The 20,626-nt window shown below is 47.6% G+C and overlaps 1 protein-coding gene across 2 annotated transcripts in view; it reads left to right on the forward strand.

Moving 5' to 3' along the window:
- Positions 1 to 20,626, forward strand: part of LOC8025744 (SH3 and cysteine-rich domain-containing protein) — a 54,304-nt gene that overhangs the window by 17,822 nt on the left and 15,856 nt on the right. The window contains exons 5-11 of one of the 2 annotated variants that reach the window (XM_040207731.3): positions 6,567 to 6,727; positions 9,555 to 9,666; positions 10,858 to 11,036; positions 12,675 to 12,814; positions 14,542 to 14,624; positions 15,292 to 15,373; positions 17,076 to 17,354. In XM_040207731.3, the coding sequence (XP_040063665.3) occupies positions 6,567 to 6,727; positions 9,555 to 9,666; positions 10,858 to 11,036; positions 12,675 to 12,814; positions 14,542 to 14,624; positions 15,292 to 15,373; positions 17,076 to 17,354 (1,036 nt within the window). Of the gene's footprint in view, positions 1 to 6,566; positions 6,728 to 8,633; positions 8,729 to 9,554; positions 9,667 to 10,857; positions 11,037 to 12,674; positions 12,815 to 14,541; positions 14,625 to 15,291; positions 15,374 to 17,075; positions 17,355 to 20,626 lie in introns of those variants that run through there. The other variant, XM_042289518.1, reaches the window with a different exon arrangement.

The following is a 20,626-nucleotide window of genomic DNA, read 5'->3' on the forward strand; positions in this document are numbered from 1 at the left end:
AGAAAAGAAGGGCGATCGACTGAACTTGCTCTGTTGAATATGAAAGAAATAATTCTGAAAAATTTTGAAAATAAACTTCTAACGGTAGGAAGTTTTATAGACTTTTCGAAAGCCTTCGATCGGTTAAATCATGACACATTAATGCGTAAACTTTACAATTATGGCATTCGTGGAAATGCGGCGGCGTTAATAAGAAGTTATTTGAGCTTCCGTTTTCAGTACCTCAATGGCTACGTTTACATGAATGCGATCGTAGCGCATTGAATCGAGCAAGGACCAATCCCACGCAGCCTGTCTTCTTACTTCTTCCTCTTCTACCCAACTGCTACCAATCAAAATCGTGAAATCTCGACTCGATGCGCTACGGTCGCATCCATGGAAATGCAGCCCATGGCCACTTCTCTGATCTAAAACAACTACAGGCAGGTGTACCACAAGGAAGTGTTTTGGGACCTATTTTATTCAACCTATACATTAACGACATCATAAATATTTCGCATAATGCCCAGATAATAACGTATGCGGACGATACGAGCATATTTTTTCAAGGAACGGACATAAATATTATTTCATCTGAAGTGAATAGTTTTCTCAATGTGCTTAGTTCGTGGGCAACGGCAAATTCGTTAAAAATCAATAGCAATAAAACAAAGGCCGTTCTATTTCGTCCTAAAAGTTCTGTGTGGCAAATAGATATACCACTTAAGCTAGATAGATCAACCATACAAGTTGTTCCAACGGTAAAAATACTGGGGGTGTTCTTTAACCAATACATGAGTTGGAACGAACACGCAGAACATGTTAGGTCTAAAGTATAAAAAATAACGGGTATTATTTATAAACATCGTTTTTGTTTACCAGAACGGGTCAAGATTATATTATATAACACATTGTTTGCTTCACATTTAAAGTACTGCCAACTTGTATGGGGCAATACGACAAAATTAAACCTAGACAGATTACATATCGCACAAAAAAAGATCTTACGTTTAGTAGCCAATGTACCATATGGTAGTCATGCCGATATTTTATTCTCAAAATTTAAGGTAACAAGTATTTTTGACTTATATACACAGACATTAATAAAGAAATATAAAGATAGTATTTATTATAATAACAAATCATTCCTTTCCTTAGCTTCGCTGGAAGAAAACTCTTCGTTTTATCATACGCGTAGTCCAGAGCACTGGAGAGTGCCGCATCCCAGAACCAATTACGGATTTCAAATGCTCCAGTATACTGTACCGTCTACCATTAATGAACTCGTAAAAAACAATATTCACATAGAAAATATGTCGAATAACCAAATTAGACAATTGTATTTTAATAACAAATAATATTTTAAAAGTTCTGTGCTGTTCAGCATATCAAAAGCTGTATAATGTTCTGTATGTATTTTTTTTTTTTTTTTTGCAAGTGCCGACTAATCTGCCGAAGTCTGTATGGGCGGCAGGGACTTGTCAAGCTACGCAATGTAGCTTTTTTCCCTGTCTCCTTCTCCAAACTGGAGTCAATAAAGTTGAATTGAATTGAAATTGAGTATTGCGTGTAGAAGCAAACGCATGCGCTGTGCGTTTGCGTTAGAGTTGCGTGCGAGTTGCGTGCTCCAGGCTGCGCATGCACGTCGTCGCCATGCTCCAATCCAAGACTGCAATTTAAGGCTCCACGCACGCGCCGCACCGTGGAACACGCAAACACACAGTGCTTGCGTTCGCTCATATTGCAACACCAAAACGGCCCCCGAAGAACGTTAATCGTTTTTCAGGAGGCTTAAAGGACCTGTGCAACAATTTCAGGGCTTTGCTTAAATAATTTGGGAATTGGTGCCTCGACCTTTCTGAAGTAAAGAACAAAAGACTGCTTTTGCCTGCATGTCCTAGTTTTTATTTTAAAAATGGACAAAGATTTAGGTTTTCGGCACCTCTCAACTTTTTCACTAGCTTCCGAGTCACGTGTGCTGTGACGTCAATGGGGGTCGCGCGGGGTCCCGGTTAAAGGAGCTGTGCAACAATTTCGGGGCTTTGCTTAAATAATTGTGGAAGTTGATGCCTGACACTTCTGACGTGGACTACAGAAAAAAGATTTGCCTGGATACCCTAGTTCTTATTTAAAAAAATGAAAAATATCCATGTTTTTGCCACCTCTCAACTCGTACATCGTCTCCCGCATCACGTGCGCAGTGACGTCGATGGGGTAGGCGCGGTGTTCCGGTAAAGTTTTCTCTCTAGAGCCATCAGTGAACAGCGAGACTCATCCGCTCGGGACCGCGTGACCGCGTGACCACGGACGCAGCGCGAACAATACGGTGAAAGGAGAAAAGCCTCATCCGGATCCGGCCATACCCGTCCGGCTCTGTCCCCCTCCCCCTCCGGCTTCTGGCGACTGTTCGCGGTAGCAGATAGAGCTGACGGCTTTGTGGACATAGGATAGATGGCGCCACTAAAACTCCGTATAATAAAAAAATTTGTCGATGATACAGGGTTTTTGACGCGTTTATATATATATATGTTGGAACGACAAGATTTATAGTAAAGTTACCTTTTATCAAGCAGGTATTCGCACAACTTGCTATATTTCTACAAGACCCCCAGTGACGTCACGCTGCGTGTTTCTCATGGCCGCCGCTCGCGGCTGTAGGTCGGGGAATAATCTAATTTTTGCCTCGCGATGACGCGGCGGAATCGCAACGTTTTGAAGGAAGGAGGTGTGTTTTCTGTCCTTTGTGACAAGATAAACAATGTCAAAAGTAGAAGATGCCAATTCTTTCAACGTTAAAATAAAGGAGCCAGTCCCTTTTCTTGTATTCTCCACCTCGAAGCCACTCAAAAATCCCACAAAGGGTGTCTTTTCTCCCTCTCTCGCCTAAGGTGTGTGTTTTTCCCTTTTCCTCACAACCCTTCCGCCTCCCCGGTTACTCTCGCCCCCGACCGCCAAGTAGGCATATCCGGTATGGGCGACGAAAAAATATCAAAACGTTTCAACCTGCAAATAGTAAAAACGGGAATGTTTCACGGTTACGTTTATGTCCTAAGTGCCTTCTCTTGGCGTGGCGACGGCAAAGCAATCTTTTCGCCCATACTGGAAGTGACGACAATTCAAGATGGCGGCGCCCTTGCGAAAAAGGTCTATATGCTCCCCCGTACTGAAAGAGGGCGAGAGAGAGGAGAAGAAAGGACTACCGGCGCGTTCCCCCTTGCTGGTGCGTTAAAAAGCGTGAAAATCCCGGATGAGAGGCTTCGCCGGTGTTGGTTGTATACATTGCCCGAACGTCGCTCGCGCTTTCTTCTCTGTTTTAAACTCCCAAACTTAATTAGCGCCATGGGCTTGGATGGCGACAGTCCCCCGGTCATCGGGATACCATTGCTCGATCATAGGGCGCACGAATAACGACAGAAAGCGTCGAATACTGTCCAAGCACCTATGTAACTTGCACGGAACCCAGCAAGGCGAGTGCGCGGCTGCAATGTCTTGCTCCATCGCTTTCCACATGACCCCGATCTCCGGCGGCAGTGGGTTGCGTCCGTAAGCAGAAGATACTTTTCCCCAACGCCATCTTCTCGACTGTGCTCGGGACATTTTGTGAATGGAGCCCGTATCGAACGCTGTACCGCCGATGAACATGGGGTACGCTCGCAAAATGCGTGCAAGTTTTCTCGTGATAAGTGCTACTTCAGCTTCTAACTTTCTGTAACCTAATTTATCTTAATATTGATATTTTGAAGTAGTGACACTGACTCCATTTTATTATCTATTACACCGCCGCGGGTGGTGTGGCTGGAAATAGACAAAAAGTTAGTTCTATCGATTTTTCTGAATCGCGATCTCTTGCGCGATACCAGAGGGCTGTGAACCTATGTTGACCGTCACAACGCCGACTAGATTCTTCTTATTTTCAAAATTAGTGCATAATGTAGCTAGAAAGAAACCTTCAATTTCTGTTGCTGAAAGTTGAAACATGCCCCTGCATCGATTTCAAATCGTTGAATCATTGGTCGACTCGCTCCGGCAATAGATTCATCTCGACTCCGCTGTTTTCAGTTCTGGAAAAAAAGGCACACTCGTCGACACGGGATTCTCAAATAAAACGTTTATAAATACCTTATAAAAACGAGGCGAGTGCTGCAAATATTGTATCATTTTACAGCGATTGAATTTCCCTTCAGGTTTTTTTTTTTTTTTTTATCGTTTTAGATGCAGCACACCGAGAATGTTTTTGGCATTTCGTGTCGTCCACAGCAATAAAATATGGTGGGAACAGGGACGCGCGAAATAAGGATATTGCATGCAACGAACGAAGGCAGCTCATTCCGGCTTGAAGGTGTGTATAAACGTTTTATTTGAGGATCCCATTTCGACGAGTGTGTCTTTTGTCGAGAACTGAAAACAGCAAAGTCCAGATGACGAATGTGAATGTGAATGCATTCACATTCACATTCGTCTGGACTAGGCTCATCTGGACTTTGCTGTTTTCAGTTCTTGACAAAAGACACACTCGTCGACATGGGATACTGCCGGAGCAAGTCGATCAAAGATTCAACGACTCGAAATCGCTGCAAGATCATGTTTGTTCAACTTCCAGCAACAGGAATTGTAGGTTTCTTTCCAGCTACATTGTGTACTACTTTTGAAAATAAGAAGAATCTAGTCGCGTTGTGATGCTCAACATAGGTTCACAGTTCTCTGGTATCGCGCAAGAGATCGCGATTCAGAAAAACCGATACAACCAACATTTCGACAATTTTCAACCACACCCGGCGGCGAATATGAGCCTTCAGCTAAGTGGTGTAAATGATAAAATCCAGTCAGTGTCACCACTTCAAAATATCATTATGAAGATAAATTCAGTTACAAAAAGTTAGAAGCTGAGACAACAATTATCACGAGAAACCTTGCACGCACCTTGCGAGCGTACCCCATGTTCATCGGCGGTACAGTGTTCAGTGCGCGCTGCATTCATAATGTGTTCCGAGCACAGTCGGGACTCGGGAGGATGACGTTGGGAAAAAGTATCTTGGGTTTACGGACGCAACCCACTTCCTCCGGAGATCGGGGTCATGTGGAAAGCGATGTAGCTTAGAGACATTGCCGCCGCACTTGCCGGATTCCGCGCAAGCAACATGGGTCATCTGACAGTATTCGACGCTTTCTGTCGATGGTGTCCCGATGGCCGGGGCACTGTCGTCATCGAAGCCCGCGGCTCTAATTAAGTTTAGGAGTGTAAAACAGAGAAGAAAGGGCGAAGCAAGTTCGGGCGATGCATACACCCAACATCGGCGAAGCCTCTCATCCGGGACCTCCACTCTTTCTAACGCACCAGCAAGGGGGAAAGCGCCGGTAGCCCGGTTTCCCCTATTCTCTCTCGCTCTCAAAATGGCGCTACTCTAGCCTTCCGCTTTCCAGCGTGCTATTACCTCAAATTCTCGTTCATACACTCCCGCGCGCTTTTAAACCAAAACAGCAAACGGAACTTAAAAAGATGAGAGAGCCGTTTACAACTCCCTGTAACGCCCAATTGGAGCGCAGCTCTTGAGGAGGAGGAGGGAAGGGTACTGAGGGGAGGGTAGACCCCTCCTCCTCCTTCTCCTCCTCCTCCCCTCATTCTTTAATACATTCCGGGGGGTCACCTGACATCTTATACAATCTTGTGCGCAACAAAGACGAGGACAAAAGCAGAGAAGAGGACACAACAAGGTGCAACTTTCAACTGAATTTTATTGAAAACGTGTTCCGGTATATATAGTCTCAACCATCGTCACAATGACAACAAAACGACAAAAGTAAAGGAAAAACACCATCACAGAGCATAACTGTTAGATGAATCAATCCAACAGTTATGCCTCACTGTTGGATGAATCAATCCAACAGTGGGGTACAACCCCACTGTTGGATGAATGCGTAAAAATTGGGAAATGCAAGTCAGCGGTAACACGCGAAATCATAGAAGCCGAGCACATTGATTATTTAGGAGACATGTGTGTTGCTATGCCGTCGATTGCATTATCGGAGAAGGAATTGTTTTTCCTGAGAACGAGATGGTGTTGTTTCCCAGTTATGCTCTGTGATGGTGTTTTTCCTTTACCTTTGTCGTTTTGTTGTCATTGTGACGATGGTTGAGACTATATATACCGGAACACGTTTTCAATAGAATTCAGTTGAAAGTTGCGCCTTGTTGTCTCCTCTTCTCTGCTTTTGTCCTCGTCTTTGTTGCGCACAAGATTGTATAAGATGTCAAACCAACTCGCCCAAACAACCACTCTTCTTGAAGTCACCTGACCTCGGGGGAGGGGGTCACGTGACCTCGGGGGGGGGGGGGTGACGTGACTTCGGGGGGGGGGGGGGGGAGGGGGGTCACGGGGGAGTCATCTTGGGGGTCACATGACCTTGGGAGGGGTCACGCGACCTTGGGGGGGTCACGTGACCTTGGGGTGACCTTGGTTACGCCGACGCCGCTCAAGCCGGAAACGGGCGCCTAAGAGCTGCGCTCTAAAAAAAATAGAAGGAACGGGTTCCGCTTTTCTTATTTTTGCGGGCTCGTTTTGCGGCTTGGTTTGGACCGCAATTTCCAGGACTCCCAGCAGACGCTCGGCGAGCAGATGGTGGTTGACCGGCTGGCGTCCCTCTCGGTGGCGGCCAGGGCAGAGAGCCTCAAGCAGGACATCGGGCAGCTCGAGACGCAGGTCCGCCAGCTGCAGGAGACGCTCGACGCACTGCTCAGGCTGCAACAGAGGTGGGAGACCGGTTGGCTCGCACTTTTTATTTATAAATACCGCTAACCTCCTTTTGGAGGTTGTGGCAGGAGGGGTCGGTACACTTTACTGGACAAGAACTCGTACGAGAAAATAATAAAATGTAGTGAATACGCAATAATAATATAGAAATACAACGAACAGCAAAACGATACAAAACAGTCAACTATTGACGGACAGCCTTCCAATGTTTTTTTTTTTTTTTTTTTGTTTTTTTAAATAATACGACTTTTCAGTAAATACAGCGCCAAAAAACGACAGGACAAAAACGAGAGTAAACAGGACGAGGCGCACTCGCAACTAAAGTTTATTTAGGAAAAAACACATAATATATAGGCCGTCAAAAACGCCTATTCATCCCTTCAATCCAGAAGACCTCTTGATAAAATCAAACTCTTTCCCTGAGAGGGCAAGGGAAGGCTCGCTAACGCAGTCATCTCCCTTTGCTCTAATCTCAAACGCCTTGTGCACTTCTGCACACTACGACTTATCATGAGTTCACCTGCACTTCGGAAAGGCTGTTCCACGCTTTGATTGTTCGTGGAAAAAAAGGGTAAATTTAGAAGAGTCAGTACGACAAAAATACGGAACCAGTGCCCTGTTGTACAAGCTTCGCGTAACTCGGACCAGTTGTGGCATTAAAAATCGCCATTCAGTAGCGTATATAAAAACTTTAGCCTCGCTGCACGGCACCTTGAACATAGGAGCTCTAATTGGGCTTTCTCGTACAGCGAACATGGTACTGGAAACTAAGCGGGGATAGGCTTTCTAGAAACTTCACTGCCCTGTCGGTACACCCTCCGTGCGGCTGACACTGGCGTGTTGAGGTACAATACTTTTTTTAGGGTTTCCAAAGACACGCGAGAGCGTAACAACAAGGCGCGCGTTCGCCCGTGATATGACGTGCGGAGTCACATGACGTCAAGTCACCACGTGACCGTCATACGCAATCTATGTACGACAACTTTGCCAGGTATGGGCAAAGTGCTGCACAATTTTTACCTCAACATCTACCTGTTGTGCATCATTATAAGCATTCGTCGCTCATGAGCACGTAACGCGAAAAAAGTTAATGAACGAGTGCACGAAACTGCGTCTTTCTGTATGTACGCGTTTTTGTTTGTTTTTTCTGTTCACCTGCGCGTTTTTTTTTTTTGTGTGTGTGTGTGTGTGCGCGTGCGTGCGTGCGTGCGTGCGTGAGTGCGTGCGTGTTTTTTTATATATATATATATGAGAGTTTTGGAGTATCTGTGATCGATTTATTTATGCGGATGGTTGTGTCCTTGAAGCGTCGCCCAATATCAATTCTATGATCGTCTTTTTTTTTTTTTTAATAAAGAAACTTTAAGGTCTGTATTTTTTCCTTCTGGTCTTCGTGTGCGACTAATATTTTTTTTGTTTATCACAGAAATATAGGATTTAAATTCACATTTTCTCTCCACACACAAAAAAAAAACTATTAATTTGCTTAGTCGCTTTTTGCTAAGTCAGTGCCACTCAAACATCATATTCCCTCTGTACATGTTCATTAATTATATCGTGAACATTGTTCGTCCCGTTAATACCTCGCACGTACCCAAATCGCGCGCACCCGCACTCCTAAGCAAACAAGGGGAGCAGACTACGCGAGACGTGTGATTAAGCCGGGAGGGCAAATGTATCCCGCTTGCCCCACATTCGCCGAGGTACGACTACTCGGAGACGCATTAGCCAAGTAATCGAACTCTTCCGTGGTCGCAGATCGGTGCTTTTGATCGATGCGACGCACATCATAGCTTCATAGCCAACGTCGCGCAGTACCTGTAATCGTCGTCTGCTACCGCCCCCGCAGTCGGCGACAGGAGTTCCAATCGATGGGGACATCAACGGAGCTCGTTCGCCGCCATTTTGTTTATAAATGGCGTCCGGTTCTGGTTTCCGCGGCGTTCCCTGCCCGATATTTCGGGCTTGGGACGGCGGAAACAGGCCTTGGAGGGTGTCAGGTGAGTTCTTGAGCGAGCCGGATTGTTCCCACCTTCCTCATATATACTTATAAAGTTACTATTTGCGACTTAGAGAAGGGTCTGGTTCGCTTAACTTCGCGAGCAGCTGATAGTTGCGCAAGGCGCCCCTTGCCCAGCCGTTGCTTTGCCAAGCTCCGACAAAAACATCGCGGATCAGACTCGCATTGCTCCGTTCCTCATATCTCTAATTTATCACGTACGTAGTCTGTTTCGACTTTGACGTTTCCTGCGCCGCAGTGGCCGGTTCTGTCGCTAGTCGCGAAACCGTAGCTTGGCGTTCGAGATCAATGGAGAAGTGATGCAGTGTAGCTAATCTAAAGTGCGCACTGACCCGGTTATCCCGCGGTTATTCAAGGGCGGCAGAGAAACAAATTTCAAGGTTATTTCGGTTGCGGATTTCGGCCACGTTCTATGTGCTGTAGTTTCGTCATAGTTTTTAAGTAAGTCAGGTTGACACTGATACTAAATTTCTTGGCGTTTACCGTGTTCGGAAATTTTTCGCTCTACGACACGTGACAAACCGCAACTATTTACGCGTAGCGATTACTTTTTCTTTTTTTTTTTTCCTCTTTCACCGTGTTTTTATGAGGAAAGAGCGAGTTTTATTAAAACTACAAGTTTGGTGAAATGTACTCACCAGTAAACAGTAAACGTTTGGGGTTTTGGGAAATACAATAGACTAAGCAATACAAAGGAGCGCTGATGTCGCCTTTGTGCCATGTCAGTGTACAACACCTGTCTGTAAAAGGAAGAAAAAAAAGGAATGGGTATCGATTATAGCAATATTTTTGTCTGCTTCTTTCAGGAGCTTGGAATCGAGCCTGTACAACAAGGCCAACGAGCTCCAAGAGGACATTAGTTTGAAACGATTCGACCTCCACGTCGCACAGATACACTTGGCAGCTGTCAAAGCTCAGGTCAGTTTTTCCTCTTTTCTGCATCTCCTTGTATAACCAGTAATAGAACTCCCGCATTTCCTTTCATTTAACAGATAACTGGCATCAGTGTTTCGTCAAAAAGTATTGCAGTATGCACTGCTAACTTCAAACCTTAGGCTACGAGGTTACGCTAATAGAGCTAACTTTAAATTGAACTGTCACAAGTGGCTTTCATCGCATATATCGCCGTGTTACGCTGTCAGTAAAGTGTTCAAAATGTTGATCTAGATCAAAATTCGTTTGCAAGGAGGTTTAAACAGAAAGAGATAGTTTGCCTTCAGTTGGCATCCAATGTGTCCACTGTAGTGAAGTACGCCTCTTAACCAGTGTCTGCTTCTTATACGCATCACACAGTAGTGGTTACGTGGTGGCACAGCAGCACGATACTCACCCAATCAAAATGGGCAGGGGTGCAGATCAAGAAAACGCCTTCTAGAATAGTTAGTCCGTGCACTAGAAGCTTGCCGACGTCATTGTGAGAATGAGTACAGACACGGATAGGACACGAGCACTGCATCGGCGTTCGGCTGGGCCCGGCATCCAGTCAGTGCATCGAAGGACACTCGGTGTTCGGCTCGGGCCCCCAAGTCAGAGCCCTCGGAGTGTGATGATGTGCCGTGGAGCGTGGAGGTAGACAAGGCTGTGATTATTCTAGGTGGTGTCGATGGAACCTAAGAACGACTCCTGCATTCTATACTTCGCTTCACCGTAACTTGGCGAAGAACAGACACTACGGCCCATTTGAACTGTTCAGAGCGACGGCAGCAAAGCGCATGATGGCCCGTACCAAGGGTACAGAGGCGAGACTGTAACCTGTGCAGTTCGAGAGGAGGGGAAGGAGAAAATCCCCTCTTACCCTTACCCAGACCTTCTTTTAGCTGTCTCAGGCATTGCTTTCCTCCCTCCTCGGAGATTAGCCCGTCACTCGAACTCAAACAGCTTTCCTCTCTCATGCCCGTGGCTTGGACAGCACTGCGTGCAACTAGTGAGATAGAGAATGGCCACGTGTCTCTCTTTGACGCATCGACTGGGACCGTAGCCTTCGCCGTCTGCCGAGTTACGGCGAGACGGAGCGTAACACAGACCACAGTGACGACCCACGTCACATAGCCACGCCAGTCTCTGCCCTAACTGTCGCGAAAATGAGCTGTCGGAATCATCTCTTTCCAGTTCTCCTTGTTTCGGGGGAAGGAGGTGGAAGCAGTGAGCGAGGAGAAGAACTGCCGCGACCGCAAGGCGACGACCCCGGCCCTGCCGGTGACAGGCACCATTAAGAACAAGTGGCTCAAGGCTTTCCGAAGCCTCAAGACCGGCACCAGCAGCGGCGGTGCCAGTGGGGCCTCGGACAAGTGAGCAATTTGATCCTCGCTTCCGTCGGATGCAAACGGTCCGACTGCACTCCAAGAAAATCGGATTGTCTAATTTCCAGCAAAGCAGAACCAGTCACTGCTGTCTTTGGAGGTAGCGCTCGGCGAATTGCAAGGCTGAAAATATATGTTTAGATCCTAAACGAAGTCTGTGCTGTGGCACTGGGCATGAGAGTTCACCGTGCTCTGTGCCACGGCGCAGGTAGTCTTTTTTTAGATTTAGACATACTTTCAGCATTGGCGTTCACCGCGGAGTGCAGCAATAGACTACTTCTGAAAATCCCCGCATGCAACACTGTGCGCGTGTCACTATGGAACCTGTTTAACTGTGGATGGGAGTCGCATGGTTTCGATTTCAACTGCCCCATTGACAAAGTAGTGCGTCTCGGTACTGCATGAAAATAAAGCTGGCACCCGCTCGCATTGCCACCTATTCATCTTCGTGAGAGCCCACATTGAAACGTGGGCATCCAGCAGTTGTAAGGACCTGCCCAGGCAGGAGAGAGGAATGGGGAGTTCTGCCCATGTCCCATACCTGTCTGGCAACCTGGCTACCACTTAAGAGTGGAGGATGGCCCTCCCTGCTCGTGGATAGTTTAAGGAGCCTAGGACGTTGAGGAGACGATGGAGCAGGATGACCGGCCCAGTATTTTACTTCTGCCACATGCCAACGTAGTCCTGGTTACCTGCGCACAAACTCTGGCATGTCCGGAGGAGCCCCAGAGAGAACGCGCACCAGCATTTTATCTGTGTTGTTATAGTAGCATCTACCGTATTATAAATTTAAGGAATGTCACACATTCTTAAGTGTAAGCACTGTGTTTGGTCGTGACAGGATGTTGTGAAGTGAGGTGGGGGCAAATCGAAAGCGAAACTTGGGCCAAGGGGTTCCCAAGATGCTTTGCACGGCACTACACCACTAGGACCGCCTCGATTTTGGATTTTAGGATGCTCCACGGAAAAGTGGAAGCTCCAGATTTCCTAGAGTGTAGTCGGAGCAGCGAAAAGAGCGATTGACAAACATGAGGGATTAACAATGTGGCGTCACGAAGCAAAGCAGTCGGTGCCCGTCTTCTGTGCCCTTGTAATACTTTGGCTAGTACGGTAATGTGTGCGGTTAGTGTAGCAACTGTCAACAAGCAACAACTGTGTAATTACCAGTCGAGTATGCTAACCACAGCCCCACATTGCCCTTGTCTTTGGGCGTTTCCTATCTGTCCTATGAATGCACCAAAAGGGAATGTATCCATTCAGATGTGTTCTGGAGGCACAAGCTGCCGTGTAAACGCACTACAACACTTTTTGGCTCACAGTAACTGCTCGTCGTGCTCCAGAATTTCCCTTACCGTTTCTGCAACCATGTGTACATGCACACTTTCTTGTTTAGACTATAAACTCATGATATGATCACCTACGAAAGACAAGAACCACACGAAATATTTTGCGGGTTATTGTCATTATTTTAAGCGGTCTCTAAAAACGAGATATTCTCAATAGTATTTTGATGAACGAACTGTGCCAATTGAATGAGACGAATCCTGGTGCCAAGGACGGCACCAGGATTCAAACGAATAAGTGTAACAGGGCCCATCTGCAACGCTTGACGTCTCCGTCTTGCAGGCCTGACGCATCCGACAAGAGGGGAAAGTCCGGCAACTCGGGCGGCGGCTCATCTTCCTGGGACACGGGCCAGCACATGTTCCAAGAGTACACCTACAAGAAGGTGACCGCCTGCGATGCCTGCCGGGAGATCCTCAGAGGTGAGAATGCACGACGTCTTTTCTTCGTCGTACAGAGTAGGGTAGCTCAGTAAGCTACGCTTCAAAGTAACAGCACTTGAGCCATTTCGGTGTTTCAAATCATTTTCGGCTGGCAGATACACCGAAATTGGGATGCTCACAGATTACATCCGCATCGATTACTCAGACCCTTCCTTAGAGTCGAGGACTGTTTTATAAGTACCACGGCAGAATGGGCGAGTAACTCGCTCGCCAATTACTAATGATGTCACATGAACGCTTTCAGTGCCCAATCCCGTCCTTTTACTTTTTCGGCAACGTCTCGCTCTGTGCAGACGACGAGCAGCCACTCGATCGTCGGCAGTCTTGTGGCGTCGTTCGACGTGAGAAAGCATATATGAATGTTGCGCGTCGGGATGCCGCGAAGATGCAGTAACTTCCAGGTCTGGTTGTGTGACTGCACTACTGCGGTGACAGTCTGAGCTTGCACCGCTTCTGCTCGACGTCCATTTGTAAACCAAACGCCTCAAGCAACGGTGGTTGACTCTTGCCATCACGTGCGAAATTTGTGTTCGCACAAATGTTTGCTTTTAGTCAGCTCCGTGGAAGGAGTATATACCGGGCGTTTCAGCAAACGCTTTCAGAGATTCCTAAAAATAGGACAGTTGAGAAACAAAAAAAGCTATTTCCGGGAACAAACTGCCAGCCACAATGGATGCCACAGATTGCAAAAAAAACAAAAAAACATATGAATTAGAAAAATGATTAAGTAAAATTTACTAATTCCTTTTTAATTTGTGAAATAAACATATGGTTCCACTGAAAACTTGCCAAGCATCATCTATAAACCACTAAATCAACTCTTTTTAGAAAGGTATAAGGCAGGGGCAGAATTGACTCCTATTCCGCAGAAACGCCCAATTTGAATGTTTTTCTAGGTTTCGGTTTGTTATCAGAGCGCATTTCTGCACCCGCAGTCCTGCTCCCTGGTGACCAAGATACGCAGCACACATGTGCCATACTTTCCTCCATTCCACGAGGGAGGTGAAGTAGTGGCTTTACGCCACGACCGCCAAGGAGCAGAATCGCGGGCGCAAAGATGCGCTCCGATAAAATACCAAAACCTGGAAATGCATTTAAAATAGGGCGTGTTTACGGAACGCCGGAAAATGCTGCCCCTGCCTTATACCTTTCTAAAAAGAGTCGATCTAGTGGTTTTCAATGATGCTTAGTGAGTTTCACAGTGGAACCATATGCCTACTTTCACTAATTAAAAAATCAATCAGTCAATTTTATTTATTTCTTTAATTAGTATGCTATTTCCAACACTTGACGTCTGCTGGGGCTAGCAGTTTGTTCTCGGAAAGAGTTTATTTTTTTCGCAACTAACCAATTTTTAGTGATTTTTGAAAGCCTTTGCTGAAAACACCTGGTTGCTGGAATGGGGGCTGTTTATATCTAGCAATGGAAGGGGGTGAAGCCCAAATGTCATTCCATCTGTACATTCGCTTGCAAAACGGGAGTCAACTACGCTCAATGTATTCACACTGCACGGCATTACTACTCGAATATGCCTTTATAGCAAACAAACAGCCGCCACGCAAACTGCCGTCTGTCGTGCCTTCTGCCCACAGCAAGATGTCATTTTGCCCCTATTCTTGTTCGAAGGGCGCCGTCGTCACTTCAGCAAGTCTTAATATACCGTCATGAGCTCCGTGTCGTAATCTTCTTGCGTCACGCTTCCGCAGGTCATGTCCGTCAGGGACTCAAGTGCAAACTCTGCAAGTACAACGTCCACAACGAGTGTCAAGAGAAGGCCGGCCGCTGTCAGGTGCGCACGCTCACCGTCTGCCTCCTTGTTCGCTTTCTATACTCCGTTTCACTCTATGTGTAGGCGGAGCCGAAGCTGAAAGTACAAGCATCTTGACCTGATTGATGTTTTTACTGCACGCAGAAAGCCCGGGGCTTGCTCTTCTAGCTACTCCTACGCTCACACTAAAAGTGAAAGGAGGCTCCAAACGTTGATGTGTTTTTACTGCTGCAAGCTAGCTACCTGATGCCACAATACAGATGTCACTAGCTGACATTCACTTGAATGATAGTGCAAGAGCTATTTCCATATGGAGATGCCATCATGTAGAACTGAAAGCCGACACCACCCATGACTTGCGATGTCAGTAGCCAGCCAGAAATCTTCAGAAAATGGCATCCAACATTTCATCTTGGTAACGCATTAGGCTGAAACTTTCGAATGCCGGCTTCCCCGCTTCATCTGCCAGTAAAGCACTGCTAAAAACCTTTGAGCATTTTCTAGGGTGAACCGGTATGTTGTAATGCAGTTTATTTAAAACCCATTTCACCCAGTGTACCTATTCTGCTTACTTTATATATGAAATCTGTCACATTATCTCGTAAAACTTGGGTACCTTGCACCAGGTGCTCTGTGGCATCGTGTGGGTCTGACTGCGAGGCATCTGCCGTCATTTCATTTTATGCAGCCCAAGCCCCGTCTGCTTCGGAGGCAGCGTTCTGCATCCGAGATCGAGACCAAGATCATCCCCGCCGAGCCAGAGGAAGAAAGTGAGTGCGGTAGTTTGCGGATACCAAACAGAATGGGTTTTGACGTTCATGCTTTCAAACCTAGAGTGTAGGAGCACAGACACAAAGATACTGCTGGTGGTATCTCGATGACACAAGCACACCTGCATCCTCAATCTTGAGATTATCCTTGACAGAAACTTTTCTCAAGATTCTGGCGCATTCAAAGCGTGCCGGAAAAATATAGATAGACCCCTTGACACTTCGCCATCTGTTTACGTCGACAGGCTTTGTCACATCTCTGATAGAAAAATAAAAAACACGAGCATAGAACAAATGGACAAGGGATTCCGCTCCTCAGTGCTGGCACCTCAGTCGCCTCTGGAGAAGGGGCCGAGGAAGCCTCAAAACGTCTCGGGTGCCCGAGATTTGGGGCTCGGATGGGAGTCTTCCCATAATTATTATTGTCCCAACCAGCTGTCATATGTTCACGTTCAGATGAATTCAGCTTTGCGGCTGAGTAATCGTCGCTGAATTCAGTCAACAGTGGAAAGCGTATGCACAATTCATTCTTGCCGAGTTGCTAAGATGGCACGAGATGTATTGAAAAACCTCAAGTCGAGAGAGAGAAAGATTTTTTACTTCAGCACGAAAGATACAATTGTGATGAGGGTGCTGGAAATAAAGCCACCATAGTAGTCATGGACAGAATGGAAACGGCAGGGAAAAGTTTTGGTTGTCCTGCTTCTCCCCTTTGATAACACTGTGCCCGGCAAGCGCAGCATTTCGGCCAACACTGAGCCTACGTCGGCCAATACTGAGAACTGGACAGCAGAGGCTGGCCAACAACTTCCCGGTACTGGCTGATGAAGGCCCAGTGCTGGCCGACATGCTGTGCTAGCTGGGGAGTGGCTGGAACACCACTTTGACTGGCGTGTTTACCGTATCCTGAAGCATGGTCCCTCAATTTCCGCCCGACAATATCGTAGAAAAGTCGTGCTGGTCGCCGGCTGTGATCCTGGCGGCATCGCAGTAGCAGTAGCGAATGTGGCAGACGCCTGTTCGCGGCAGGCCGCTCTCCAGCTTGACAGTCCACGGAAGCTTCGGCAGTCAGAAGTTGGGACGCTGCGACGACGGCGGCGCTGGCATTCTCCCATGCTTGTTTTCATTCTGATTTCTACGTCCAACTGCCAGGATTGCGACATCGAACGGCACAACACTTCGGCATTTGTGATGTCATAGTTGTTGCCACTTCAAGACCACCTTTGATGTTTGGGCGGTGGTGCCAGGCACCTTAATAACGCTGCAACATCATATGAGTGTCAAGTGTACATGTGCTGTCAAAACACAATGGTAACCATGAAGCGCGTGCTAAAAATTGAACACTCAGAAAAAAAAAATGGCACTTTTATTTTGTCAATGACTATGCAGAGTGCAAGTTTGTCTGCTTCTTGAGTAGGGGTTGTGGTGACGTCAGAATGCCAAGCTCTGATTGGCTCCGATGGGAAGGGTAGTGGGTAGACCTCAAGGCAGCTAACATTGAGGTCTAACCACTATCCCTCCGTCAAAGCCAATCAAAACTCAGCGTTCTGATGTCAGTGCAACACCTGCGCAAGAAGTAGACGAAGGCGCACTCTGCATAGTTTGTAGCTTGGTGCGCTCCTACCCTGGCCTACTAACACGTCGCCGTGCGTCGGCTTTTCCGGCTACCGCGAGTCCTAACGCCTGCTCGTGACGGCCCCAGGACCCGTGACCGTGGCGACGGGCATCCCGGATGCGGTTGATCCCATCTACCAGCTCCTGAAGCAGGCTGGCGACCTCGGAGGCGGCGGCCGGCGTGGCGAAAAGGAAGGCTCCCTGGCGCCACGTCTGAGCGGCGGCGGCGGCGAAAGCAGCAGCATCACGTCGAGCGTGGCCTCGCTGCAGCAGAGGCGGCCTCGGTCTAATGCCTCTTCGTCTGCTTCGTCGTCGTCGTCGCATATGCTCACCGTCTCGTCACACCAGCACCACCCCTCGTCCTCTGGTGAGTCAGCGACGCATTTGCCGCGGGCGAACTATTTGTGTCGTCACTTGTACGTGTCGTACACAGACGTACAATACACGTGCGTGTACTTCTACGTGGTCACTGCCATCTTGAATCGCAGAACTGCCGGTGTGCAGAGAGCAAGTCGTCTGCTTCTTGCGCAGGAGTTGCAGTGACGTCAGAATGACGCCGAGCTCTGAATGGCTTTGGTTGAAAGGATAGTGGGTAGACCTCAATGCTAGATGCCTGGAGGTCTGCCCACTATTTTCTTTAATCAGCCAATAAGAGCTCAGCATTCTGACGTCATAGCAACCCCTGTGCAAGAAGCAGACGAACTTGCGCTCTGCATAAAGGAAAACATTGTTTTCCTCTCGCCTCGCGGATAGGCGTTCACGTTTTTGTCGTGGCCGTCAATCCTTCTTGGTTTGCCTCTTCTAGATTCTTTTTTGCTTCTTGTTCCAAGTTGCGCTGTCTTGCTTTTCATCGCCCATACTAGATGCGTTAACCATATGGCTAGGGACTAGGGTAGATGGAAGAGATATGTACATACCTGGCTGCACTTGTGCAATCTATTTTTTATGACGCACATTAACGCAGGTTCGCACATTTGTATTGGAGCATGCTTGAATGTGTTCTGCTCGTTTGCAAACCTCTTGCAACAAAAAGACACAATGGCACCATCTACTGGATAGTACTGGAAACACATCCAACCAATTGGCATAGCCAGACTGAATATTTTTCAGTAATCGCTAGATGAAATCTATGCACTGTATGAAAAGGGATTGCTTATAACATTTTCGGAAATATTTCAAGGCCACAGTGAAAGGATGACGCATAAAAAGTGGTGAAAATGTGTATGCAAAGCAGTGTGCCAGTGTATTTTCTCGTTGTACGAGCTTCGCACTCAAGCACACTCAAATTTAAATGTGAACCAGTCTTCAAAGACTGCAGTCTAGCCGTCATACTGCACTGGATAAATTTCTCATCTAAAGTCCAAGCTAGCCAACATTGTCCGAATACTCGCATCTGATTTGCTTTCTTTTTTTTTTTTTTTGGTTTGTCAAAACGTTTATGTATGCCATTTTCTTCTGGAGTCTATACTTTGTTTCAGTTTAAGTCCGGACGCAGCCGATGCTACAAGCGCGAGCTCCAGGCTTTCGGTGTTCCTGCCAGGCACACTCGCTCGTGCAGTGCAAGCACTGTTCAGGGCCACATGGCCGCGCTTGTAGCATTGGCTGCATCTGGCCTTAAGCTGAAAGGAAGTATAGTTGGTGTTCCGACAGTATTGTTTACTTAGAACACAATAATATTCCATATGAAAGCGTGGCAAATGTTTTGTTTACGTGCCATGACACTAAAATGCAATTGGTTCTCGCCAGCCTAACTTTTCCCGTCTTCACTCCGTCCTCCAAACTTGAGCACTGCCTGACCCCTTGCACTTGTCGCATTGTGACATGTTTTTTTTTTTCCCCCGCGTGGAATTTGCGACGCTGTTTGTCGGGTGGTTTGACTTTGCACAAGAAACAAGCGCTGGGCCTCTCTCTGGAAAGTGGACACTGTTTGAACGAATTCCCACACTGTGCGAAGTGTGCACGTTTGCGTGCACGAGGATTGGGTGTTGGTTTCTGGTGTGTGCAGGTTTGGTAACATTGGTTAGGACTGCCAAATTAACATACTCTCAGACCACCGATTAAAAGTGCATATGTAGAAAACAAATAGGTTTGAGTATACCTATTTACTTTGTTGGCTTAATTAAGTGAACATTAGTCGTTTACTCCTATTAACCTAACTGAACAGTTCTCCTATGTGGCTTTTTCGTATGCAAGCATACTATGGCGTCATCAAACTCTAACCGGCCGACATTACCCGAAGAATTAAACACAATTTGCTCTTTCTTTTTTCTGCACAAGGCAGACACGCAGCAGTGACACAGGCTTCCATAACATATATGCACGCTCAAAAAATAGCAGCATGTCCACAGCTGCAGGCTGCCACTCACAAAGCCTCTGAACCGAGGTGTGGTCTACACGAAACAAAGAACACCCTTTTCCTAAGTGACATACTATCACTTAAAAAAGGGACGGTATACCAGCTTCTCGTCACGTCTTCGGTCGGTGAAAACACGAGCCCCTAACCAAACACCGAGACAGCACTGGTTTCCAACCTTTGCCCCGTGTTGGCCGTCTTTAGGTGATGCCATAAATTCGGCACAATGGCTGTATTATAGTATCTCAGATGTGTTGGCACACCGCTGTGACGACCCTGTACAAACTGAGAGCGGGCGAAGAGCAGCCGAGTTAACCTCACTTTGCAGAAAGTGTCCCCAAAAAAGCCCCCGCCACACCTCCTGTCTCTCCGACACGTTTCCGTTTCCCAAACCACCCGACGCCACGGCCAGATCTCCGTTGTCGTGGTCCGTGCTGCGGTGTTGCCGAAAAGTGTGCATCATGCTCGCTTGCTTGAACGTGTCTCTGTGTCTGTCCCACTTTCTTTTTCTCTCTCTCTCTCTTTCCTTCTCTCTCTCTCCTGTTTCCTCGTCGTTGAGGGCGCCGCGCAGCCCAGCGCAAGAAGTGCTCTAAGGTTAACAAGGGCAGCCCGAAGGCGTCTGCCGAGGGCGTAGGTTAATGGCGGCCTCGGCCCCTCCTCCTCGACCCAGTAAGGAACAACGAGCAATCCTCTTTTCCCTCTCTCCCTTGCTGTGGCCGCCATCTTTGCCGCGAGCCATCCGGCGTCTTAGTTCTGCTTCCGCGGCGCCGCTAGTCGCCTGGCCGCAGCCAGCGGGCGCGGACGTACATGCCCTTAGGGCGATGGTCATCCGTCTGCTGCGCTGACCTCCTTCGACAAGGAATATGGTTGTCGGAACCTCTTGGTGCGGTTCCTGGAGCGTGTCTTCGACTGGCGCGTTTACCGCATCCTTAAAAGTAATCCCTCGATTCCCGCCCGGCGAAGTCACAGGAGTGTCACATCGTTGCTGGACACGATCCTGGCAGTGTCGCAGCAACGGACGCGACAGTCACCTGTCCCGCTGTGGGTCGCTCTTCAGCTCCACAGTCTAAGGAAGCTACGGCAGCCGGGAGTCGGGACGCGGCAAAGACGGCGACACTCGTGCTCGCTCGCACTATTTGCCGGAGCCTCTGCGACCAGCTACCAGGATCGCGACATCCGACGGCGAGACACGCCAACATGATTTCGCGACACCTCGGGACCACTTTCGATGTGTGGGTGGGACAGGACGCTAAATGTGCCAGTCGAAGACGTGATCTAGGCACCAT

The sequence above is a fragment of the Ixodes scapularis genome, unplaced genomic scaffold (assembly GCF_016920785.2).
Source record: "Ixodes scapularis isolate PalLabHiFi unplaced genomic scaffold, ASM1692078v2 PGA_scaffold12__126_contigs__length_90152505, whole genome shotgun sequence".
In the NCBI taxonomy this organism is placed as follows: Eukaryota; Metazoa; Arthropoda; class Arachnida; order Ixodida; family Ixodidae; genus Ixodes; species Ixodes scapularis.